The sequence below is a fragment of the Corythoichthys intestinalis genome, chromosome 19, assembly GCF_030265065.1.
Source record: "Corythoichthys intestinalis isolate RoL2023-P3 chromosome 19, ASM3026506v1, whole genome shotgun sequence".
Classification (NCBI taxonomy): Eukaryota; Metazoa; Chordata; class Actinopteri; order Syngnathiformes; family Syngnathidae; genus Corythoichthys; species Corythoichthys intestinalis.
In genome coordinates this window covers 666,668-694,170 of record NC_080413.1, presented here as the reverse complement: position 1 = coordinate 694,170, position 27,503 = coordinate 666,668, and the positions used below count along the sequence as shown (strand labels likewise).

Here is a 27,503-nt window from a genome sequence, read left to right as displayed (position 1 = left end):
AAATGTGAGCAAAAAGCTGCTTATAGAGAGACGGGTGCTGCATAACCTCATATGTTGCTCACACAACACAACATAATCAGAATTTAAATGTACATAAAAAAAAGATATGTATATTTTTTGGATGCCGCGAGCAACCCACACCAGCGTTACGATCGACTGGTCGATCGTGATCGACGTAATCAGCACCCCTAATTCAGCATATCAATTAACTAGGTTCATATTCATGAGAAATGCCCCGCTCACTCAATCTGTTTGGTCTTATTAATGCCCCATCCTTAGCAAAAAGTGGACATGCAGATTTTGCTGTTATATTGTCCGTAGCAATGTTGAGACCAAACCTATGCCCTTGGTTGTAAGTGGTCCTTTGAGTGAATTAAGATAAAAACAGCAACTCTTGCATTGAAAATGAACCATGCAGCGTGTGACCTTTTTGCCCTTTCCGAAGATAATAAACACACTGACAAGTGTTGAATCGATTGATTTGATGTGACCGATCGATGGAGGGTCGCTGATTCCCCACCAGCGCGCAAGCCCCGCCCCCTAGCGCTTTAAATAGCGACTGTTCAAAGAAAAAAAAATAGCTCAGGTCCACTGGCACTCCACTCCACAGTCTGCCGCAGCCGCCCCGTTCCGTTCCAGAATCGCAGCCCAATTTCGCCAAGCCGATCGATCGAGAGCCATGTCGGCCGCCAGCACCGAGACGAGCGCCCCGCCGCTGCCCTCCGCCGCCGGCCGCGTCTTCTTCCAGGCCGCGCCGGGCGTGGGCTGCGCCGGTTCGGCCGCCGCCGCCGCCGCCGTCGCCGCGGCCGCTGCGCTGGGTGGTGGCGGCGGCGGCGGCGGCCCCGACGACCCGGTGCAGAAGCGGCAGGGCAAAGTCACCGTCAAGTACGACCGCAAGGAGCTGAGGAAGCGGCTGGTGCTGGAGGAGTGGATTATCGAGCAGCTCAGCGAACTCTACGATTGCGAGGTGAGCGGAACAGAAAACGAACCCCAATTGGTGGGGGGCGAATCGACCGATTTATTCATCGCATTTAAGCAAATGACGTTTTGAACTGGTGTTCAGCGCCACCGCCAGAGATAGACGTCCAATCATCATTTGTCATCGGGGGAAAAAAATCATCGGGACCCTAACTGAAACTGAGAAAATGCATCACCTCTAAACAGCCTTTTGAGGACATTGCTCCACTTTTGAACTTATTGGCTGCCATTGACACCGATAGCCGCCCGTCCAATTCATTTAAACTGCACAGTCGCCTGGCTGTGTGAATGATCACCTTTTTGATGGCGCTAGACGGCCAGTCCATTTTGGCTAATTCTAGTGCTGTCATTGGCAGCCAATGAGTCCATGAAAGCCTCAATTGACTGAATCGTGGACAATGCTAGCCATTCCTCCCATTTCAAATGAATTGGACGTCATAGAGTTAATGTTTTAAATCTTTTGTTTCATTGTGTGGTATAAAAATGGGAGGAACTGTGAATATTTCCTTTTGACTTTTGCCGCCCTATTATGTTACAATTAGATGGGGGGGAAAAAGGACCACAAAATATTGCTGCACAGGCCGCAAATGGCCCCCGTGCCACACATTTGAGACCTAAAGGTTTTGAGATGTTTTTACCCTGAAAATTGTCCAAATTCTGTTTTTGAGCCACTTCATTGTAAATTTTGCCATATTTATATCAAATTTACCCCAAAATATTTAAAGGGATTTAATAAATATTCTTTTCTTTTTTAAAAATTTTTAATTCCACAAATTGATTTCAAATAATGGTCTGCAATTGGTTAAGATAGAGACCCCTGTTTTAGAAATAAAATCGGTCCAAATGATCTTTTTGAGCCTTTGATATTATTATGTTTTAAATATTTATATATTTTTTAATATATTTTGAAACAAGGAATTTAATATTCATTTAAAAAGATGTTAAACATTTTTATTTCATCAATGCATATATATATATATATATTTTTTTTTTAAGTGAATGACTGTCAATATTCTTTTTCATGAATTTTGAAAAAAAATCATTTGCACACTAATCACAAAAATAATCGGTGATCAAAAAGCTAGTAAATAAAGTACATATTTGTGACACACTTACAGAGTTGGGGGGGGAAAGCGGGGGATGATGGCTTGCTGTTGATGAGCTAGGAAAAGAAGGCCAGTGGGTTAAGGATGTGCTGATGCTGTTACTCGCCAGCCAAAGCCCCCCCTCCCCGCTTGACAGCAGAGGGTCCGCACTGACACGCATATGCGCGCATGCACACCCCCACTCTATGCACACACACAAAGCCGACCCATGCTGCGGGAGAGCGTCACCCTCGCGTTTGGAGTCTGACATCCATGCGGGGAATGTGTCTGGTGCTGATGATTTACTCCTGTAGTGTGTCTTTTCATGGTCATTGATAATGGAAAAAAAATAATCAACCGTTTTGAGTATAGTAACACTGGCGTAAGGAAACATCCCACCATGCACCAACTGTCCTACTGTTGGAATGGCTGTAACGTTATCCCATGAGTGAACTCATGGGCTGCCATTGACGGCGATAAACGTCCGTTCCGTTTGGAATGTAAGGGCTGGCGTGTGATGGTATCAAGTGCAAAATTGGCTTATCTCCCAATGGACTTTGGTCAGGCGTTTTTTTTCCTCCGTGTGGTTCACACACTAGCAACTTTTCAGGATGCTCAAATTGTCCCCACCAACTTTTAAGCAACTTATTTGCATTAAATAATGAGTTCAATTATAATTTACATTGTCGTCCCATATGTTGTAAGGATAGAAATTGACCCTACCATTATTAAGTCATTATTTTCATGATGTTCAGACTTATATTTACCATTTTTCACTTGCTGAATATGCCGGTCCATTTTTTCCCCCCTCAAACGCATGTTTGATTGGCTGATGACTTGACCCCCCCACCACCACCACCACACACACACACACACACACTCACACAGCCCTGACAGAATTACATGTCAACGACATGCCGCCTCCTCCGCAGAGTCTTTTTCGGCCAGCAGCAGCAGCCACTGTATGTAGTCAAAAAAAGGTAAAAAAAACTTCAATGTTGTGGAGGTGGGGAACACGCCACTAATTTTGCTACTGAAAGTCGGACCCGCATCAGATTTACATAACATTAAACTGTGTGAACGCGATAATCTGCAAAACTCGAGAAGGAAGCTGCTTAAAAAGGTGTCCTCCTGTATGTGTTTTATACTGTTAATGTTAATTAATGAGAAATGTAGCGAAATCTGCTGGAAACTATGGAACCAGAAAAATATAAGTTAAATAATTGTCAAATAATTCAATTTAATTTACTAAAAATCCAGACATTCATTCTGGAAGTTTTCAAAATGCTTCTTTAGTAGTTTTTTAATTGAACGGTGTATCACCTGAACCAATACACATGAAAGTTAGTGTAAGTCAATACAGATTTATTTTGCATTGATCATTTAGCCCAGCCATGTCCAAAGTCCGGCCCGGGGCCAAATGCGGCCCGTAGTCAAATTTCATCCGGCCCCCAGCCTCTGTCATAAAATCAATAACGTCTGGCCTGCACACAGAGCTAATAAATAGGTCAGCAGTACTGTTACCAGCATATGAAGGAGCTTACACACTAAATGCTGCTCCTCATTTACCCACTAAAAGGCAGCAGTACTCTAAGCCACATTACCCTGTGTGACCTTTTACTCCCAATTTTCTAAAATGGCGACAATCAACAAATTAAAAGGTTGACTGTGACAGCCGACGCTTCAAGGATAGGACTATTTCTTCACTAAAATACGCAACAACTGTGTTTGCCTCATTTGCAAAGAGGCAGTCGCTGTTTTTAAAGAGTTCAACGTGAGGCGATATTACCAAACAAGACACGCTGACATGTACGGCAAGATTACAGGGAAGATACGTAGCGAGAAATTGAAGCAACTTGAACTTAGTTTAATTTAACAGCAGCAGTATTTCGCAAGAGATGAAAGAGAACGCCACAAAGGCTAGTTGCGAGATTGTTGAAATTATTAATTAAAAGAATAATAATAAAGCAAATGTGACACACAGAATGGCTTGCTAAAATTTGCTTAAATATACTGTTCTACGTAAAGGACCTCAGTCAAGGTCAGCCCCCCATATTTTTACCACACCAAATCTGGCCCTCTTTGCAAAAAGTTTGGACACCCATGCCTATCAATTAATTAGGTTCGTATTCATGAGAAATGTAGCACTGACCCCCGTTCACCCAATCTGTTTAGTCTTATTAATGTCCCGTGCCCAGCAAAAAATGCATATGGCGGAAAATACTCAGGTGACTTTAAGTTCCGCTCTGAGACCTCCAATTTGGCCAGATTTCAAAATTGTCCTATATGCACGTGTGATACATCATTGGAATGCTTATAATCTCAATTTTCTGGGGGAAGAAAAATTTTGGACAGGAGGGAATTTAAAAAATTTTTTTTTTTTTTTTTTTAACAGCAAAACCCTATCTGGAGGCGAGAGCAGGAGGCGAGAGCAGAATTACAGACGCCATGACTTTAACGAGATATGATCGCGTACTTACCTTGTTTCGATCCAAAAACTCCATGTTGCATGTGTCACTGAGTGTCAAAACACAGCCGTGAATGGCCACAGCTGGACTTTTTTTCGGATTTTATGGGTGAAACATGATAATATAACAAGGGTCGTCATACAGAAATCGCAGACATCAAGGAGTGGTCGAGATGTTCATATTCATATATTTACTCCTTTAAACTTTTTTTTTTTTTTTCAATTTTTCTTTGTTAGGATCGATTATTTATCATCTAACATATCGGGGAAAATGCAACAGTAACAAAAAACAAACAATTTAGCAATAGTTATGAGGTAGATATCCGTGACTTTTTTACAGACACCATTTTTTTCATTGTGACGTCATTTGTTTAAAAGTTTAGAATATGCAAGTGAATAATTTTTTTAAGTCGTTTTTTTTTTTTAAACAAAATATTAGACATCAATTAATGATTCTAAGCCAAAATGACTGACATTTTGAATAATAAATATAATTACTTACCTTGTTTTCATGGCTGGGTTGAAACAAAAATGGTTGCGTGACGTCTATAAACGGGGGTTTCCAAGGTAAAATGGGCAAATTAAAAATAGTTCGGGGGCTTCATGCGCCATGAATCTGCTATGACAGCATAAAGACATATTGTTCTATCAGAGACAACAGTTGTTTTGGCTTAAAATACAGCAGTTTATTTTAAAGAGGAGTGCAAGAGCAGAAACTGCTTTTTCAGTCTTGTCTGTGTTTTCGGTCATACGCACGAACAATACACATGGTTTGCTATTTAAATTCATTCTACATGTTGGAATGGGGTCAGTTTTATTCTAGACAGTTCTAACGGCATACCATTGAGGGTTAACAGTGAGCAATCGATGAAACGACAGAATTCTTTGCAACTAAATCTTTTCTGACTGAATTTTTTGATTGAAAATTTCAAAAAAATATTGACTGTTCTTTCCCGTTTTTGTGAATACAAAATGATTGTAAAAACAAACGGGAGAATATTTACTGTTAACCCTTTACCTGCTATTCACAGAGGTAGACGTCCAAGCTATTTGCACTTGCAGTCTGTTGACCACATCAAACCATGAGCCTTGAGCGCAAAAGTTAGCTTTGTATTGTATGCAATTGGAGCATCTTTTCATTGTCGATTGTATCTCCGGGCCATGCACCTCTCTCTGCATTCCCCCCATCCCCCCTTCATGTATTTTTCCATTATCTCCCCCTCTCCCATCCCCGCTTCTCCTGTGACCTTGTCAATGGCTTCCCAGGTTTTTCTTCCTTTTAGCTCAGGGGGGAAAAAACCAACAGCGGCGTCACGCGAAACCCGGCGGGGTCACGTAAAACGGCCCGATCGTTAGCCCGCGCGCTCGATAGACCAAAATAGCGTCGTATCATTTTCCACTTTGGTTGGACATTTGTCAGCCAAAGCCAAGATTTGAACGCAACCAATCGCTTTCGCCGATAACACAAAATGTCCTTTTGTTTCCCTACTGTCGGACGGAGCGTTTTCATTGCTGCGATTCGATCAACCGATGTCTGGCCGCTTGTCAATGGTGAGAAAACACGCGAGTGAGTGGGCTGAAAAATCGGGAAGAATTCGGTACGGGAGTAAATCTGTGCTATCAGGGTTTGAATACAGATTTCAAAAACTCAATTTTGTCGGAATTTCAGTGGCGATAGTTCGGTTGCGACGGCGAATGATTGCTTCCAGTTTAAATGGATTGGTCAAAAATTCAAAAACAAAGTGGTCTAATGAATTGTTCTATTTTACAATAGCTATTTACATCAAAATATACAAGAGCATGACATCAAATGGCCAATATTGCAATCCTTTTTTTTTTTTCCCCTTAACTTATTATCACGATTCAGTTGCCGATCTCTAAAAATGGCAGGTAAGTCGAGGCCGCATCATATCTGCGTCAGTTCCTGACACTCGACCGATTCTCCCTCACGCCCCGGCACCAAAGTGGGAAACAAATGACTGAGGTCGATCGAATCCAGGCCTACTTTGGCGGGCAGGGGCCCCCAGCCGTCAATACGTTCGCCCGCAGGGGGCGAGGCGACTGCGTGCCTGCCTGGTAAATAAAACCCAATGTTGTGGTGGAAGAGAGCTGAACTGTTAACCCTGTCTAGTGCACACATCGTCCGATCCATTTTGAATCTTTCCTTTGCTAAAGTTGGTTTACTTCACGTCTTGGTTTGCGGGCCAGAAGCAGCCCGCCGGAGGGTGCAATCCGGGCCGCAGGGTTGTTCTGCCTGACTGATCGGCAGGCAGGCTTATTCGTATTCGATGTTAAAAATGGTACGCTTTTGATATTGCTACCATAAATTTGTGTGATGGAGTTTGTGCGTGCTCGCTACTACACTCGGGTCACTTTCCTGTCCGCAGTAACATTCGTTCATTCGCCAAGTCAAAATGGATCGGACTTCTGGCAGCGTCAATGGCAGCCAATTAATTAATAAGGAAGTGACCTTAAAATGTGCCAAAACAACAGGAAGTGGAGCGGCTCGAAAAATCAACAGAAACAGATCCAAAATTGACATGAATTGACCAATAAGACGATGTGGGAGTTGAAGGAGATGGTACCATTTCTCGTAGGCACTGTCTAACTGTTTGCATCAATCAATCAGGGAATAGTATCGTTACTGTAGGACTGTTTGTATTACTCGAATACACCTAATATAAAATAAATAGCACTTAAACCATAGTTTAATGAAAAGAAGCATAAAAGATACACAACGCCATCTTATCACAGAAGCCCAACATGTGCGTCATGAGCAAGACTGACGTACCAACTCTCGCAATCAGTTCTTCCGGGCACTCCAGGACAAAGAACAGGGCGTTCTGTCCTAAAACAAGTAGCATCGGAGAACGCCCGATATCCAACTGATAACAACTGACAAGACTCAAAGAGCCCCCTTTCACACTGAGGTGGCAGAATCAACATCCTCATTGCCCGGACAACAGTAACTCCCGAGTCCTCCTTTCCAATCCACAAAAAGACAATAATCCCAAACACACCCTTCTTCTTCCTTCTTCACACCCTTCTTCTTGCCCACGGCCCGCCCCGCGAGAGCTTTCAAAAGACTGAATACTTAGATAACAACTGTCGCTTCTCGGGGACATTTCGATGTATCCGTTGTTTTGCTGACCCTGGATCCAGTATTGCCTCTCCGTCGTCTGTTTTGCCCTGCTTTTAATCACTGTCGATGAATAAATTGTCCACCTGTTTTCGGTGAGCCTTCTTTAAACCGTTCAAAATGGAGTCAGTACAAAGGGGTAACACCGGAGTGGACGCGCGGGGTTTGGCCTTCCCAGCCGACTTGCTGGCGCTGTGCCAGCGGAACGCCTTCTGGTTCGGCTGTCGCCCCGCAAATGTCCCCAAATGACCTGGTATGACCAGGACCTGTCCCCCAAATGTTCCCAAAGCAACAGAAAGTGACCTTATGTTGTGCCCGAAATGTCCCCAAACCAACTTGGGCGGGGCTAAGATCTGTATCTCCACACAGCAAAGACCCAGAGTAATTTTCTAGTTCTTGTTAGGGCCCGAGCACTAAGCGTGCGAAGGCCCTATTGTTTTGCAAAGGATTATTTTTTTTTTTATTTTTTTATTTTTTTTTTTTTTTCAGGGCAAATGAAAACGGCCAATTTGGAGGCCTGAACATGCACGAAAAGTCACCAAAATTTGCACATACGTCCGGAAAATTGTAAATTTCGATAATTTTGCAACGTTGCAAAAAAATATAACAAAATGGCTCAGTGGCGCCCCCTTGAAATTTTAAAATTGGCCTATAACATTAAGGTCTGTCAGCGTAGAGCAATGAAATTTGGGGGGTCTATACCTTGTCCAAAACCGCTCCAAAAAAGCATTTACACGCATATTCCAAACCCAACAGGAAATCGGTTATTTTGGATCAAATATGAAATTTTTATCGATTTACAGGGTGCACATTTGAGACCTTTTCGCCGAGGGAGTTAGTTGGATCATCTTCAAAATTGGTGAGACTGTTCAGGAGACATATGAAATCTTAAGTTTTGAAAATGGTGCGTTTTCATTCACGGGTCTGACCTGGGCGTGGTGCCAAAGTCGACCATTTTTTCGGCAAAATGACAAATTCAGTAAATGACTTATAGTTCCTTGACACAACGTTCAATCTTTTTCATATTTGGCATGTATGTGTGGTATCCCACCCTTAACACGAGTGCATTGAAATATTACCCATTAGGTCTAGCGCCCCCTAGTGAGAACAGGAAATGCCTTTTTTTACGAGACAGGTTCCTCCTCCAAGGGAAAAAAATCTGTTGACCTCAAACCTGCATCAGGGGAGCCTTAAGACCTGTGTTCAGGTGCCTGATGAAAAATATTGAGGTTTCGTTGAGGCGGAGGGGTCCAAACAGGAAAGTGAAAATGAACGTCAACAATTTGTCACGCAAAAAACTTTGAACAGTCATAACTCGGCAGATATACAACATATCTGCGCCAAACTTCCCGTGTTTGTTGAGAGTCATACCCTGAAGGTTCTTGTAGGGGTCATTTGCATCAACTCTACAGTGCCAACTAGTGGCGACAGAAAGAAGTTTTAAAAAAGGCCTTTCCTATTGGGTTTTTTCAACATAGAGCAAGGAAATTTGGGGAGTAGATACCTTATGCAAAACTGCTCCAAAAAGTCTCTTGCACCCATATTCCAAATCCAACAGGAAATCGGGTATTTTGGATCGAATGTGAAATTTTCATGGGTTCACAGTAGGAGTTTACATTTGGAGGCTTGAATATGCACAAAAACTTGTACAAATTTGCACATACATGCGGCTTTAGATAACGTTCGATAATCTTGCAATGTTACGAAAAAATGTAGCAAAATGCCTCAGTGGCGCCCCCTTGAATTTTTCAAAAAGGCGTTTCCTATTAGGTTTTTTTAACAGAGAGTGATGAAATTTGGGGAGTCGATACCTTGTGCAAAACTGCTCCAAAAAGTCTCTTGCACCCGTATTCCAAATCCAACAGGAAATCGGGTATTTTGGATCGAATGTGAAATTTTTATCGGTTCACAGTAGGAGTTCACATTTGGAGGCTTGAACATGCACGAAAACTCACAAAAATTTGGACATACATGCGGCTTTGCATAACGTTCGATAATCTTGCAACGTTACGAAAACATGTAACAAAATGGCTCAGTGGCGCCCCCTTGAAATTTTCAAAAAGGCCTCTCCATTTAGGTTTTTTCAACGTAGAGGGATGAAATTCGGAGAGTCGATACCTTGTACAAAACTGCTCCAAAAAGTCTCTTGCATGCGTATTCCAAACCCAACAGGAAATCGGGTATTTTGGATTGAATGTGAAATTTTTATCGATTTACAGTGTGCACATTTTACACCTTGGCACCTAGGGAATTAGTTTGATCATTCTCAAAATTGGCGAGACTGTTCATGAGGCATATGAAATCTTAAGTTATCAAAATGGTGTGTTTTCATTCACGGGCCTGAGCTGGGCGGGGTGCCAAAGTCGGCCATTTTTTCGCCAAAACACCAAATTCAGAAAATGACTGATAACTCCCTCATACAACGTTCAATCTATTTTAAATCTGGCATGTGTGTGAGGTATACCTGCCTGAGCAGGACTGGATTGAGAATTTACCATTTGTGCCTGGCGCCTCCTAGTGGGAACAGGAAAAGCCCTTTTTTTACGGGACACACACCTCTTCTAAAGGGAAAAAAACAATCTACCTCAAACCTGTATAAGGGAAGCCTTAAGACCTGTGTTCAGGTGCCTGATGAAAAATATTGAGGTTTCGTTGAAGCGGAGGGGTCCAAACAGGAAAGTGAAAATGACCGTCAACAATTTGTCTCGCTAAAAACTTTGAACAGTCATAACTCGGCAGATATACAACATATCTGCGACAAACTTCCCGTGCTTGTTGAGAGTCATACCCTGAAGTGCCTTGTAGGGGTCATTTGCATCAACCCTACAGCGCCAACTAGTGGCAATAGAAAGTCACTCGTTTTTCCAATACATATCCAGTTCTTTTCAGTTTGGTCATTGTAGTTTCAAGACCTATTAAAATACTTATTTACGGCCCATGTCCACGTGTCTGTCTGTTGCCGTGACGACCCTTTGTTCGCCATTTAAAGGAAATATTTTTTTCCAGAGAGTCAGGCAGCTTATAGAGCCACAATATTTGGCACACTTGGTCAAATTGGCCCAGTTAGAAGATTAATTTTGGTTTTGAATAAGGGCTTGGCTGCACAGCTCAGTAGTGGCTCCTTTTTTGTAGTAATCTCTCCAATAGGGGTTTTTATCTCTTGGGTGTGGTAATGTAAGAGGCGACTTTCGAGCATGTTAGGTTCTAATGAGATGATTAGAGAGGAGGATCTGCCACCACCCTGACCTGCACACAGTCCGAGTTGCGTGACGTCCGAGTTGCGCTAGATTGCGAGGGCCCGTTCAGTCCTGCTTGCAGGCCTAGTTGTAATTGCAATTTCTAGTATTGTTTTTTGTTTTGCTTTTTAATTTCAAAAAATGGTCATTTAGAGTAGATTATTAGCAGAATGTGCCCACCCGCCATTTTTTTTTTTTTTTCATTGTCAAAAAAAAAAAAAAACATTTTCAAAGTTTAAAGATAATACACAAATAGGGGCACATGAGTTTTTAAAAATTGAAACCATTTTTTGAATGAATACCTTTTTTTAGATGAAAGTAAATAACCCTAACATTTTACAATCTAATTTCTTATTCTTTTGTTTTGAGACACTTTCTCATCCGACTGAATGAAGTGTCCCGTGACATTTAGCCAGCTGGCGGTGTATATTTGTTAACTCATTCACTGCCAACCAAGCTATATGTAAACTATGTACTCAAAGAGGATGTTTAGCATTAGTTCAAGAAAAGTGACATCAGTTGGCGCAATGCGTTGAAACTAGCTTCCTGCTGACCCTCGCTCATCCAAATGTGCTTTTGCGACTGCTTGTCGGGCGGAGGTTGAGAAAAATTGTACTCGTTTATTTATCTCTGGTGTTTGCCGCCTGCCGTGCCGTCAAATACTATTTGCCTAATAAATGCAGCCAAAGCCAACACACCTCGTGAGGAAAAACAGGCTCTGTCGGTCGAGTGATCGGAGCCCGATACGGGTTTTTGCTGAATGGCGTGCTTCCAAAATCATTTCACTGGCCGATTTTCGACGCATCAGCGCACCGGCCGGCAGCGGGCGATTCCCGTCGACGCGACAAGTTCGAGCGGGGATTCGGCGCTAATGTTTTTTTAATGCATTCGTAAATTAGTTTATAGGTATATTTAGCCGTTTTTTTTTTTTGTGGAAATAGGTGTCTGAACCGTTTGTTAAGAGCATTGTAAAAAATAATTTAAAAAAAAAGTTAGCATTTCATAGCATTTAAGAAAGCGGACTTTTGCTATGTAAGTTAGCCAATTGTTCTTTTGTTGTATATAGATCCTCATTTACTTTATATTTCCAAACCGTTTGAGGCTCAACTCAGGTATTTAATTTTCCTTCTCCGATTATTCGAACTAACTAGTTCATCAATTATTCGACTACTAAAATAATCGATAGCTGCCGCCCTATTTTGGTCATTTAAAACTGAATTTTCCGCGTATATTCTCAGCTCTCTCGTTCGCCATCTGTGTTGTTGTGGAGACGACTTCTGACGCACAAGAGTGACGTTGCTCATTAAGAACACGTCACGCAAATAAACGAATCCGATTGCACGGACTATTTGGTTCCAGACTCTATAGCTGGAAGTCTGGAAGTGAGTCTGAAGTTCCAGGCTAGCCATTGACGGGAATAGACGTCCAATCTATTTTGACTGGGAGGGACGATGTTTCGATGGCTAACCACAACAGATAAAAATGTCAAAATATTGAAATACATTTTTAATATAAATAAATCAGCTTGATTAACCATTGAAATAGGTGCTTACTAACTTCCATAACACATATCCAATCAATATAATGGTTTTGACAACCCAACCAGATATAGGACTTTTAAATTGGAGATGGGAGTTTTGCTCGGCAATAGCCACGAAGACTTGCGTTTGTGATAACCCAAGTCGTAAATCACTCTTGTATGTGAAAGCGGATTGGCAAGCGATCGTCGGTAAGGCAATTCCGATTCCACGTCCGGTTCCGAAGGATTCTCGATGCCGATTTTTTTTAAGAGGCAGGGTCAAAAAATGTATAGTATAAAATGTATGAGTTTATATTCATGTTTTAACTACTCGATTTATTTTTGGAAAAATATATGACTTTAAAATTAATGATTATTTTTATCATTACTATTTGAAATTTATGAATGATATGATCTTCTCACAGGGCTATTTTTAGCTTGTATATAAATATCAGTCTTTGAACTTGAATGTGACAGGCGTGCGCTTTCACAAAGAGGTTTATTTTTCAAAAGCTCAGGGAGAAGACGCATATTCTTTTGCCATACATGTACCTTAGCTGGGAGCTACTACTAAGCATTAGTATCAATTCTTTTATTGATTATAATTTGAAGATCTTTTAATACTTTTGATTTTAACGGAGGCGCCCATAGCAAAATTGAAGATGAGATTTTGTTCATGTCTCATTTACATCTCTGAGAAATGAATCGGCAATAATCGAGACCTGAGTGGTTTTCTCAAATTTGTCTCATGAAAAGTAAGTCTCATAGTGAGCATTACATGAGAAGGACTTGAGAATAGCTCAACTGGCACAATTTCTTAATAAAGTCTCACAGTTGTCTCCTTTTAAGATCTCACCAAGAGACAACTATGAGTACTTGTGTCGATCTCAAATAAATGTGTCTCAATTACAGTGCCCTCCATAATTATTGGCACCCCTGAAAAAGATGTGTTTTTAGCTTCTAATAATTTTTTTTTTGGATTCAAATAATATGGGACCTTAACGGAAAAAAAGATAAAAATCCAACCTTCAATACAAGTGCATTCATTCAGTGGGGAAAAAAATCCCACATAAAGAAAAAATTATTTGACATCAAATAATGTGTGTCACAATTATTGGCACCCCTGGTGTTAATACTTTGTACAACCCCCTTTTGCCAACAAAACAAGGTCTGGGAAGATATGGGTGAGCAAAGTATTTTATTTCTTAAACTCGCCTCAAAGCTGCCTTTTACTGATTTCGCCAAGCAATCCTATATTGTGTCAGTCATCAATATTTCTCAATTTGATCTCCTTCCAGTGTGCAATTGCTCACTTTTGGTTTTCAAGATTCTTTCATTTTAAAAATAGTAGTAACTGCTCTGACATATTCAATCACATCTTAATTCATCTCGTGCCTAAATCTGAGAAAATTATATAATCGGTCAAATAATAAAAATAACATCTGGTTCATCTTGTGTAATGTAAAAATTAGAGATGAGACCAAAAATTTGGTGCCACAAACTATCGGCCGCTACAAATGCATTATCGTTTTTTGGTTTTGAAGACCGAAAGTTTACCGCAAAATACTGCAGTACAAAGAACCTTAGTCGTCTTGTTTGAAGAAGTAATCAAAACAGGCTGACGCTGTCTCACTAAAACTACTGGCTCACAGGCAACATGTCTGCGATTTGGAAGGTTTTCAAAGTATCAAAGAAATATATACATTATTAAATGAAGCAAAATAAAATAAATTTGCTTCATTGCTGCTACACGCGCTTTCTGAAGTTGCTTTCCATTGATGTGTCGCGTCACATCGAGTGCACTGCATCTGAGCCTGTGCGTGGCTCAGTGGTAGAGAACTCGTTCCTCAACCCAGAAGTTGTGAGTTCAATTCTCCCTCTTGATGAATTCATCTGAGTATCCTTGAGCAAGACACTGAACCCCATGTTGCTGTGTCACCAGCAGGTAGATGAGGATATAGTATCAAACTGCTTTGAGTGCCTGAACGCTCCTATACAAATATAAGTCCATTTTCAATGAAGAACATTTCTCAATTATTGCTTCAATCTGGTTTTCGCAAATCAATGTCCTTTGTCTCAATGATGTCTTCGCTCATTTTGACTCATTATTTGCTCCTAAGGGTGCCCTTAGGAGCACAAACTCGGAAACATTGAGTGAGATCAATTTGAGATGATCAAATTCGTCTCACGAGACGAGATCAAGCAACAGATGAGTTCGCTTTGGGCGTCTACTGCTTTAAGATGTTTACGAATGCTGGCGACTGTCATTTCGCTTCTAGTTCTATATACATGTGATATCGACCATAGCCCGACATAAAAATACCATTTATTCTCGTACTATTCCATCCATCATCTACTGCTTAATCCGGAGTCGGGTCGCAAAAGACAGACGTAATGTATCGTTTTACTTACCTGGTTCTGATGGCGCAGCATGTCAAATACGTGAAGGCGGAGGTGTTTAATGATATTGGTCGTCCAGCCACCTTTGCGTGATATAGTTTTGTTGCAAGTGTTGCACTGAGCTGACTAGTGTTCTTTTTTTTGGTAAAGTTGAGCCAAACTTTTGAGCGCCGCCGCACCGTGTCCATGGTTGTAATCAAGTCACAATTCTCAAACACGCTTCTTCTTCAGTTTTTTTCCGCTCGGCGGTCAGGGCATCAAAACACGGAATCGAAATTTAAAAATTGGAACAGTTCCGGGAGCATCGGAGTGTTGGAACCGGGTCCCGTCGACGCTCGACCCTAATGGTCGTGTGTCAAATGTTCAATTTGTCGAGCGCTTTTCCAATCAAACGGCAAGAAAAATGAACAATGAGACTAATTGATGCAATTTGTCACAGGAGGAGGAGATGCCCGAAGTGGAGATCGACATCGATGACCTTTTGGAGGTAGACGGCGACGACGAGAGAGCCGTCAAACTGCAGGTGCGTTGTCACTTCCTTATCAACTCGCCGGCTGCCAATGACGGCGCTAGACATCCGATTCATTTTGACCGGGTTAGGTAAAAAATGTGCCGCCGTGAGCATTCCTCCCAGTTACAATGAATTGGATGTCTATGGCAAGGTTAGATGGCCAACGAATTTATTGTGGGTGACTTCCTTTTAGGTCACTTCCTGTACATTTTGGGGGATTGCGGGGTCACTTCCTTTACGTTTTTGTGTTGATTTTAGCGCATTTCCCGTTATCTTCCCCAGCCACTTCTTTTGGGGTCACTTTTCGATGATTCTGGGGCATCTTGTTCATTTTGGGGAACCCACGAAATAATGACCACCAATAGAGATTTTGCGCGGCAGGTCCGAGTTGTAAATCAGTACAAGTGAATGCAAATTTTAGGGGTCAAAAGAAAGGTTTCCGTTTTTCTTCTAAGAAGGAAAAACTCAAGTACAAGAGGCATACATTCTCCATTTTTTAGACAAAAGACTGAAATGAAGGTTGAATGCAAATTAACACCTTTTTTTTCCTTCCCTGTTTAGGAGTCCTTAATAGACTGTTACAAACCAACAGAGGTGAGTGTCCCTTTCATGTGCGCATTCATTAAAACACTGTGTCGACAGACGGCGTGACTTTATTGATACCCTAGGAGCAACGGCGTAGGTTTGCATAGGGACGGTAAGGACATAACACTAGCAACTTTTCAGGATGCTCAAATTGTCCCTACCAAATTTTAAGCAGCCTTATATGCATGATATAATGAGTTCAGTTATAGATTGTCTTCCCATATGTTGTAAGGATAGAATTGACCCTACCATTATTAAGTGAACTATTTCAAACTTACATTTACCCCATTTCACTTGCTGAATGTGCCGCTCCATTTTTCCCCACCTTTAACGCACGTTTCATTGGCTGATGACTTGACCCACCACCGACACACACACGCACACTCACACAACCCCAATAGAAATAAATGTCAAAAAACATGCCACCTCCTCCACCCCCTTTGAAGAGGAGGGATATTAGAACTTTTTTTTTTCGGACAGCAGCAGCCAGTGCAAGTCATTTAAAACGACGCCAATGTTTTGGAGGTGGGGAACACACCACTAATTTTGCTACTGAAAGTCTGATCTGGATCAGAATTAGCATAACATTAAACTGTGTGAACTTGCTAACATGCAAAACTTGAGTAGGAAGCTGCTTGGAGAGAATTGTCCTTCTGTTAGTGTTTTCTACAGTTAACGTTAATTAAACTGTGAGAAATGTAGTGAACTCTGGTGGAAACAAAACAACTAGAACTGCTTGACTATGAAGCAAAAAAGCTGCTTAGAGAGAGACGGGTGCTGCATAACCTCATATGTTAATTAGGGCTGTCAAAATTATCGCGTTAACGGACGGTAATTTTTAAAATTTATCACGTTAAAATATTTGACGCATTTAAGGCACATGCCCCGCTCAAACAGATTAAAATGATGGCACAGTGTCATGTCCACTTTTTACTTGTGTTTTTGGGTGTTTTGTTGCCCTCTGCTGGCGCTTTGATGCGACTGATTTGATGGGTTTCAGCACCATGAGCATTGTGTAATTATTGACATCAACATGGCGAGCTACTAGTTTATTTTTTTGAAAATTTTACAAATTTTATTAAAATGAAAACATTAAGAGGGGGTTCTAATATAAAATTTCTATAACTTGTACTAACATTTATCTTTTAAGAACTACAAGTCTTTCTATCCATGGATCGCTTTAACAGAATGTTAATAATGTTAATGCCATATTGTTGATTTATTGTTATAATAAACAAATGCAATACTTACAGTATGTAAAGTATGTTGAATGTATATATCTGTCTTGTGTCTTATCTTTCCAATCCAACAATTTACAGAAAAATATGGCATATTTTATAGATGATTTGAATTGCGATTAATTAATTTTTAAGCTGTGATTAACTCAATTAAAAATTGTAATCGTTTGACAGCCATAATGTTAATCACACAACACAACATACACACAACAATCATAATTAACTAATGGTTTTTCCCTTTGGCAGTGTATCAAATACTTGTTCTCCCCACTGTACATTTAAAAAAAAAAAAAAAAAAAAAATTGGGGGGGGACAATGCGAGCTACCCACACTAGCGTTGCGATCGACGTAATGAGCACACCCTGATTTGGCATATCAATTAATTTGGTTCATATTTGTCTAAAATGTAGCCCTGACACCGGTTCACCCGATCTGTTTGGTCTTATTAATGTCCCATCCCGAGCAAAAAGTGTACATGCAGGTTATGCTGTTATACTGTCCCTACCAATGTTGAGACCAAACCTACGCCCTTGCCTAGAAATGTATTCCTGCGCGCGCACCCCCGTGGTCGACGCGCGTGCAAATGGCCTATTTAAAAGTGCCAAAGCCGTGACAGCGACGAAAAGGCTAGTTTGTGGTCATACGGCTTTCCGTCTGTAACCCGCGTGCGCGGCCCTAGGTCGAGCGTGACGAGGTCGGCCGCTCGACAGCTCGTATGCACCGTCTAAGCCCTTCGCGCGCACAAGTGCAAAGAAATCCCCTGAGAACGGAGCGGCGCAGATGCCATTTTGAACACAATCCCAGCCCGACGAGAAGACTGAGTGCCCCTCTCTCACAAAATAGAAATCGAGCAAAGAATGAATAAAAATGGGATGAAAACAACAGATAGGCGTTTGGAAATCGCGGACAGCAGGCAACAGGCCTCCACGCTGTATGGACTGGGATACAAAAACGACGGCGGCGAAGGAGGGCCAGAAACCACTTTGGTGGTACACGAGACTGCTTTTAAGAGGATGAGATACAGTGTGTAGGGTTCAGTTCCTTGATTAAAGAAGAGCAAAAAAACGTCACGAGAAGCTTTTTTTGGACAGAAATGAGGTTAATTTCTGTTCTAGTTATACGATGGCTTCACGTGGATCGGTCGCCTTCCTGTGGCGAGCCAATCAGAGAAAAGAACAACTGACTACCTGGCAGTGGCAGTTTTTGTATATACAGTACCAGGGGCGCTGCCAGGGATTTTGGGCCCCACCACCAGTGCCGGGACACCCCCCCCACACACACACACACATTTGGAGTATCAACTATGTCATTTCCTGCATCCTGGTGAATCTTTACACACTAATTTGTGCATTTTCTGCATTAAGATGAAAATATATCTATGTAAACATACAGCGTATAGAGCAAAAATAAATAGACTGATATCATCTATAAGACATGTACTGAAGACCATCTTTTACAATCTAATTATATTTTATTAGAAATATTGTCAAAGCAAATACCATAATGAATGACTTAGAATAAATGGTTTTAACTATACTACAGTATACAACTGTTTTAGTATGAAGCGCTTGCTAAGGGTTTGCCTGCTGTACTGATTAAATGTAAGCTAAAAGTGGAGCAAACATTAGCTAGCAAACAATTACAGTATTTCATTATGGAGTAGGCTTAGCCCCATCTGGAAACTCGCGATCTCCACAATAGGCTACAGCTCCGAAGCGAGGTCCCTTGTTAACAAACTTAATTCAATTGATGACAAACTCAATTTAATAAATTCTTGACAAACTGGATTCAAGCTGATTTAAAAAAAAGAACATTTTCACACCAATTTTCAACATCTGTAGGAAATTTTGAATCTGTGAATATCGCTCATTGAGGCCGGGAAAATCCCGTATTTCTTACGGAGTGAGCTGTGACCTCGCTTCGGAGCTTTGTAATAGACATCGCGAGGTTCCAGATGGGGCTGGAGTGGGCTAAGATAACAGGTTCATTTTTTAGCACTACACAGACACAAGACATCAACCTTCCTTTGTGAAGTACTTTGTCACATCCTCTTGGCCTTTTCTACCCCTCTCCTGCTGTTCAGCTTTCTTTTCTTTCCTCTTTTGATAACCTGATGCAGTACCGCGCACTCAGAGTCATTGACTGGTGTAAATGCGCACTGCTGCTCCCGGCCTGATCGAAGGAAGGGCGGACCAAACCATTTAATGAAAATGCAGGGGTTGGGGGGGGGCTGGCAATACATATGCTCTCTGGGTGTTTACTTTTTGCCAAAAACAAAACAAGAGAAAGGAACCCTTTGTTTTACCTCTATTAAAATGATAATGGTTAATATTTAAATTTGCTAACGATTACCTAATGTTCAAATTTTCTTTGTTGGCCCCATCAGGGCATGGGCCCTTAGAATCAATATCACTTTTCACTTCTATACGGCGCCCCTGACAGTAGGTCCTGAAAAATACTTCATTCAAAGAAGAGCAAAGAGCATTACTAGCGTTCATTTTTGGACGACAATCGACATTGTGGCGAACGTGACGAGAAGAGCTGTCGTCCAATCGCCAGTCGTATGTATTCCTCCCACGAAACGGTTCTTGATCGGATCCTTTGATATCTGGAATATAAAACGGAACAATCAATCTGGCGTGCCAGGTTGATTTTTTTTTTTTTTTTTAATTAAAAAAAGCTAAAAGAACGATGAATAAAATGATTTTTAAAACTATAGCAGAATTACCGCATATTTTACCATCGGAGTGAATATGTCATGCAGGAAATATATATTCCATCTGCTTTCTCTCTCTCTCTCCCCAAGGATTTCGTCCGCGAGTTGCTGGGCAGGATAAGAGGAATGAGGAAGCTCAGCGCGCCGTCAAAGAAGGGTCTATAATGTCGGGGGGTGGGGCGGGACTCCCGACACCGCCTCATTTTCTGCTGCCCGATCCCTACCTTACCCGCGACACTTCACTAACTCATCGGAAAATAAGTCAAGCCCTCGCTCAATGACAAGGACGCTTTCCTACGCTACCTTAGCGGACTGTTACGACGGCCAAAGTAGCAAATCTGTCCATGCAAAGGGAGGAAATAAGTCTATACACTGTACTGCATTTGCAGTGAAATCAGCTGTAGAGCTATGCTAACTTTTGTTTTTACTGCTGTCACTGTTATTTCCTGCTCATCCACCCACCCTCCTGACATTTGAACTTATTTTCGCTAGCCTGTCGAGGAGATTTTCAGTCAACCGCCCCGAAGGATTATAATGCGAGTCGACTCGTGGCCAATTTTTCGTCGACTCGCGCATAAATTGTTATTTGCCGTATTCTTCTTCATTATTTACAGAGACAATCATCTGCTTTTATCGAGGACTACAGAGAATATAGGGGTTTTGTTCCCGTTGTTTAAATTTAAAAAAAAGAAAAATCTTTTTGTATAGTTGAATTCATTGAAAAATATTTCTGGTTTCAAATGTTGAAAATACAGTGTATCACAAAAGTCAATGCACCCCTCGCATTTGTGCAGATATTCAGGTATATCTTTTCATGGGACAAGACTGACAAAATGACACTTTGACACAACGAAAAGTAGTCTGTGTGCAGCTTATATAATCAAGTTATTTTCCCCTCAAAAGTACTCAAAATATAGCCATTAATATCTAAACCCCTGGCAACAAAAAGGAGTACACCCCTTAGAAAATACATACATTCCCAAATGTCCACATTGAGTACTGCTTGTCATTTTCCCTCCAAAATGTTATGTGACTTGTTACAGGAGTGCTGTCAGCATTGCTGCAGAGATTGAAGAGGTGAGGGGTCAGCCTGTTAGTACTCTACATCAAATTGGTGTGCGTGGCTGTCACCCCAGGAGGAAGCCTCTTCTGAAGAAAGCCCGCCCGTCTCATCAGACCATAGGACATGGTTCCAGTAATCCATGTGCTTTGTTGACATGTCTTCAGCAAAGTCTTTGCGGGCTTTCTGAGCACTAATAGGCTGACCCCCCACCTCTTCAATCTCTGCAGCAATGCTGACAGCTTTCCTGTAACGAGTCACATGACATTTTGGAGGGGAAATGACAAGCAGTACTCAATTTGGACATTTAGGGATGTACGTAGTTTCTGAGGGGTGTACTCATTTTTGTTGCCAGAGGTTTAGATATTAATGCTATATTTCAGTGTTGCAACGATTACTCGATTAACTCGGGTATTCGATTAGAAAAAAAAAGATTCAAATTGAATTTTGCTGCTTTGAGTATTCGTTTAATTAAAGTGGTGTTGTCATGGTTTATTTTGAAAGTGTTTGCATTTAGTTTGGATTTGGGTGGATAAGCCGAGTCTGCCTCGTTTCACGTGGCTGAATCCAGCTGCTCCATGTTAAGACCAACACAAGCTAAGTTTTTGTTTGAGCTTATGTTTTTTTTTTAATGCATTCGTAATTTATAGGTACTATATTTGGCCGTTTTTTTGTGGAAATATGTGTCTGAACCACCAGAGCATTGTTAAAAAAAAAAAAAAACGTTAGCATTTTATAGCATTTAAGCTAGTGGACTTTTGCTATGTAAGTTAGCCAATTGTTCTTTTGTTGTACATAGATCCTCATTTATTTATATTTCTAAATCGTTTGCGGTGCAACTCGGGTATTTAATTTTTTTATGTTCCCTATCCGATGACTCGATTTTTCGAACTAGTTCATTGATTAATCGACTACTAAAATAATCGATAGCTGCAGCCCTACTATATTTTGTTATTTTGAGGGGAAAATAAATGAACTCTATTATATAAGCTGCACACAGACTACTTTTTCATTGTGTCAAAGTGTCATTTTGTCAGTGTTGTCCCATGAAAAGATATACTTAAGTATCTGCAGAAATGTGTGGGGTGTACTCACTTTTGTGATACACTGTAAATAAATACCCCCCTCCCTCCAATTAAAAAATGATTAAAATGATTGAAATCAAAGAATTGGAAAATTAGAAAAGAATGTTAAGGGGAGGATTTGTGCAATATGAATTAAAAGATGATCAAAATAGGACGATAGTCGACGGATGCCACTCGATGCCTAGCGCCGACCGTATGCGAGGACGCTGCGACAACCCCGCCGTTTTGTTTGACTTTCACATCGGTGAGGCGCGTCGTAGTTCCCGACGACAAACCTGATGATTGTCAACCTTTAGCTCGTGTTCCACCCATTTTGGTTTTGTTTTAAGGACATTTCACTCGCGCGGTCATTCGCGTTCAAGTCCAATAAACAGGATACGGCGGTGAAGTCATTTTTAGTCAGGATGTCCCGGTCGGCGCTGAACTTAAACTGTCTGCCCTTGACAACTTGAAATGTTTACAATTGCCAAATGTAAATTAGGAATGTCCTAAGGCAGGACGGTCAAAGAATCGTTAGGTGGGGACGGTACATTTCAGTTACAGAATAGCAGCTTTGATAGGTAGATGGGCGGGCGGGCGGTTAATTATTTATTTGGCCGGGAAGCTGGGCGCTACCATCGAGTCGAGGACTTTTAGTCGTCGGGATACGGATGCGTCTTGTTGCTGCAATGATGAAAAAAGTTCATTTTCACGTTATAACGAGATTCGTTTCATGTGGTATTTATCGCATCGTGACGAGATAGGATAAATTTCGCATTGTAAAATGTTTTACGTGGCAAAAGATAAGTTTCACGTGTTAACCTGACAGTTGAAGCTTCACATTGTAACATAAGGTCTACGTTTTATCGCAATTCACATTTGAACGTAATTAGCGTCACCTTGTACCGTAATAGGTTTTAAGTTACACACTTTGAAGTAATCAATGTTTACGGTAAATCGTGAGACATTCAAAATTTTTAACTTTCACGTTTCAACATGATTTAAGTTGTGATTCGCATTTTAACGTTACAATCTAGCGTGATCGGTTTTACGGTACAACTCAAAAAGTTCACTTTATGACACGTGTTCTGTGGGGGTTCTTGCGATTCACATTTCAACGTCATTAGTGTTCCGTTCTCGTGCGATACGGTTGACGTTACAATTTGTGACATTCTCGTGGACCCGTTTGACTTCCGCGGAGTTCTTCTCGCGTCTGACGGATGGCGTTAAAATGTTAGATCTACAGGAAAACGTACCGTTTTGACACCAAAGGTTGAAATTCAGTCACCTTATTTATCTTCTACGTCAGCAAATACGCTGCCGTATGAATACACCCCAGTAGGAGAAAACCCTCCGACAAAACAAGCAGGGCAACGGTGGATTTTACTCTTGAACCCCATTTTGCATGCAAACACTAAATAAACACTGACAGAGTATCCCTATACTGTAAGTTATTTATAACCGAGAAACTTTGAACTTAACGCTTTCACTTTATAGAACTTTGATTTGGAATCGATGTGACACATCGAAGAGAAATCAGGAGAAGTTATGGGAGGGAAAAATGGTGCTGTTTTTGATGTCCTTCCCAGGTCGTGGCAATATTTTAAAAAGGATAGGAAAAAAAAAAAATTTCACTGTGCGACGTCAGCAACGTCAGGGGCGAACACGACGCGTCAAGGCTTGCGTGCGTCGGTACTTTTGGGATTTTTTTCCTCTACTGAGAAGCGGTTCAGGGGTAATAGGTTCACATTTTATAATTTATGCCAGCCTATTTTAAAAGTGTCCATATAGGAAAGCTTTGCATGTATTTTTCAAGTAGCATGTGTAGGAGTGGGCAGGTTTTTATTTCACAAAGCCCTTCCTTTTTATACCTTTTTATTAAGATTGTTTTTTTTTTTCCTTCAGCTGCTGTTTTTTCTGTACATCTACAATAGGCAAAGTTGTTTTGAAAAAAAAGTGTGTAGTGTTTTTCTTGCTGTTAATAAAAATTGCAGATATCTGCGTTGTTTTAAAACGCTGTATGTGAATTTGTGGCTAAAAAGGTTCACTGGAGGGGGCAGGGCTTAGATTATTCACTGCCAGTGATAGATTTTAAAGCGGGATGGCCGGCATGTTCCAGGGCCAAATGGATTAGATGTCAATGACTATATATGTTCCTATATTTAATTTTTTTAAAATACTATGTTCATACCCGTCAAGTTGTACGGTTTCGGCGTAATTTGTACAAGTGAGCACTGATTTTTAAATGTGTACGCCGTACGTTCAAAATCTGTACGTATTTCATGCTTTATGTCCGTTCGGATTTTGTCACAGTTTCGGCAACGAGACAATGTGCGTTACTATGCGTTACTACGTTGGCTGAATGACGCGAGAAAGATCAGACACTGAGAGAGAAGAGTGTTTGTTTTGACGCCGTAGCAAACGCTATGCTAGGCTAGGTGGCTCCAATATTTCCTTACTGTAGCCGACAGACTACAGTCTATGCCTAGATATCACATGCATATAGAACTGCATGCGAAATGACAGACTCGGCGTCGTTCATAAACAGCCTCCATTTTAAAGCAGTAGACTTCTCAGAAAGGCTCTGTTGTAGTGAACCTTCCTAGCAAACCTAAGTAACTTTTTATCTAAAATACTACTAAATCGGCAAAATCTTGACTTGAATCTCTCTTGAAATGATGAAACAGTTTTAAAACTTTCACATGTCGAAAGTAGACAGAAGGGAACTCATGCAAAAATGGGAGCAATTTTAACAGTTGATTCACAACATGAAATGACTTCCAAACATAGCAAAGATTATTGTTTTTTGGAAAAAAACATGAAAGGTAACACCAGTTACTTTGCCAAGTAACTAATTACTCTTACATTCAGGTAAGCGAGTTACCAACTCAATTACTTTTTGGGAGAAGTAATTTGTAACTAATTAATTACTTTTTAAAAGTAGGATTAACAACACTGGTCATAAAGATGCAGTCTGCAGAATGAAAAGTGACGAAAGCCGAGATTTTATTCTGCCAATTTCTTGCCGGACACAATTTGCCCGCAACTACTGCTGATCACGTCTCAGAATTAGCAAAAGAAATGTTAATTTTATCAATTGACCTTTTAAATTTATAATTGGACACACTAACGAACTACCTTCAAGTCAAACTGAATTGCGAGCTCAAGTGCAGCCATCAAAAGACGTGATCGAAATTGCCAAAAGTGCTACATACAATTATAGCAAACGTCACTGTTTGTTTTAGTAATCATGATGTAGCTGAAAATTGATTGCACCAGGTTATATGTGACTATATTACCAATAAATTTGAAAAATTGAGTTTTATTTTTGTCTCATATTGCACGCTATATACAACGTTGTAAGATTAGTCACCAATTTGTAAGGGCATACGTCATTTATAAGATTGCCAACGGCCTCGGGTTGACAGGTACTGTATGCATTATTCAATTTAAAAAAAAAGTAACAGTAAATAGGATTTAAATGGTTTCCCATTTAATTAAAACTGTGTACAAAAAGCAAAAGCCCAAATATTATCTTTATATGTATCATTTCATTTTCCAAATGCTGTCATTTGCAAAAAATGTATTTAAAAAAATAATAAAACCAGTAAACGACTTTAATGTTTCACTTGTGTAATTACATTTGAAAGAAAAACAGGGAAAAAATAGTAAATATGATCTTTTTTTTTTTTTTTGGGGGGGAATGACTTATCATTGAAAAATATTTTTAAATCTGATCTTTTAGTTTGAAGAGTAGGAAGGTTGTTGTGTTTTCTTTAGTTCGAGTGTTCTAATTTGAGTAAGGATGGAAGGGATCTTTTTTTGAAAGCAATTCCGCATTGCCAACGAGGCCAACCCCCGTCTGATTGTTCATCAGAGTATGACTTTATTGCTCACTGCTCGCATGAGTAACCTTTCTCTGCTAGCAGTCTAGCCGCATATGACTAGCCTAGTGCCCTACTGTACGCTGTTGCTAGGTAGAATATTGCCCCCGGAGAGACGCGGTGCATGCATGGGAGGGGATCCAGACAGGCTGTCACGAATTGGCAAAGCGGTCGAAGGGTGGGGGGACGCGAGAAGCTGAGCGTGCGCCTTTAATTCCGTGACCCACTTTTCACAGCTGGGCCCGCTCGGCGTGCACGCCGCCTTGAATCATTGGCACCGCAAGGTGATGTGAGTGGAATAGCTAAGGATGGCCGGGAGAGCTACAGCCTAGCTCGGCTGGTCGGTCCCCCTGCATGCCTCACTTATCCCCCCCCCCCTCTGCGTGTCAGCTGGCTCCACACCAGCACGTCTCGCACCAGAGAGTCCTCCAGATATTTCCTGCCTGGTATTTCACAAAAGATTGATGGTACCCATGCACCGTGGTGAGAGGTTGTTCAATGAATATACTTTGAGGGCAGGTTAGCTCATTGGCATCCATTTGAAGTGGGAGGGTTGGCAGTGATTTTTCTTTCACTGCCACCCTCCCTCTCTCTCACTTCAATTAGCTTGGACGTCTACAAGGGATTTCAACATTCCTTCATTCGCCCAAATGGATTGGACGTCTATCTATGTCAATGACAGCAGACAACAGTAAAAAAAAAAATCTTAACAACAACAACAACAACAAAAATACATTTTCAATGCTTAAAAAATGATCATTTTTATTTAAAAATGTTTAAAGTACGAAAAACAATCCGCTTTTTAAAAATGGATGGACCGTAGTAAATTTAAAGAGATTCAAGATGGCACATGACGCATGAGAAAGCAAACCTTGTTTTGTACTACATGCTTGTTAGTGCAGTTTATCAAGTCAAGTGGATTGAGTTGAACATGTGAGGGGAAAAACAGAAACACCCATCTTGGGTGGAGATTGTCAGGGAAGTTTGCTTTTGAATACCCAGACCAGTATCAACACTGTATAAGAGAAAAGCATCAGACTCAGCCAAGGATTGCCTGCTTCGAAGACTTAATAAACAAGATATATATCAAGGGTACAAATGGTGTGATCCAGCCAGGAGCTGTGACAACGCAGGAACACAACGAAAATACACAAGTCAATGGTCTATATCAGGGGTGGGCAAACTATTCCACAAAGGGCCGCACTGGGTGCGGGTTTTGGTTGCAACCCGTTAGGAGGACACCTTTTCACCAATCTGCTGTTTTACAAGTGCAATCAGTCGATTGCTGACAGGTGCTTCGCATTTCTGCTGAAACTGCATTGGTTAAACTATCTGTGCTGGGTCAGTTGGACCAAAGACCAGGACCCAATGCGGCCCTCGAGGACCGGTTTGCCCACCTCTGGTCTATATGCTTGTTGAAAGGATACCTACAACGAAAGTAAAAATGAAACTTATGACAGCCCACCTCTGATGATTTTCAGCTGAAAAACATCCTGAGTTACGACCTTAGAAAACTAGCTCTAGCTGGTACAAGAGGGAGTTAAATCAGATAAGGCGGTCAGAAACCCATTGTAAAATGTTCAAAGGATGAGGTTCACATGGATGGATACAGTCTCACAAA

General features: G+C 41.0%; 1 protein-coding gene and 1 long non-coding RNA gene across 3 annotated transcripts in view; one reads left to right on the top strand and one right to left on the bottom strand.

Annotated features, from left to right (window-relative positions):
• The first annotated feature begins 604 nt into the window (after window positions 1-604).
• Window positions 605-20,430, top strand: ppp1r14c (protein phosphatase 1, regulatory (inhibitor) subunit 14C). Its single transcript, XM_057822366.1, has 4 exons — window positions 605-967; window positions 15,264-15,347; window positions 15,897-15,929; window positions 19,965-20,430. Exons 1-4 carry the CDS (start codon window positions 680-682, stop codon window positions 20,037-20,039), a joined length of 480 nt encoding a protein of 159 aa, XP_057678349.1. The 5' UTR covers window positions 605-679; the 3' UTR covers window positions 20,040-20,430.
• Window positions 11,695-27,503, bottom strand: part of LOC130907369 (uncharacterized) — a 22,305-nt gene continuing 6,496 nt past the window's right edge. For both annotated transcript variants that reach the window (XR_009061458.1, XR_009061457.1), the window contains exon 3: window positions 11,695-19,766. This is a non-coding gene — a long non-coding RNA (uncharacterized LOC130907369). The remainder of the gene's footprint in view (window positions 19,767-27,503) is intronic.

Excerpts from the sequence above, each read along its gene's own strand:
- ppp1r14c (XM_057822366.1), top strand. The coding sequence starts at position 680 with ATGTCGGCCGCCAGCACCGAGACGAGCGCCCCGCCGCTGCCCTCCGCC. Across the intron at positions 968-15,263 it reads GCGAACTCTACGATTGCGAG|GAGGAGGAGATGCCCGAAGT; the intron begins GTGAGCGGAACA and ends AATTTGTCACAG. Across the intron at positions 15,348-15,896 it reads AGAGAGCCGTCAAACTGCAG|GAGTCCTTAATAGACTGTTA; the intron begins GTGCGTTGTCAC and ends TTCCCTGTTTAG.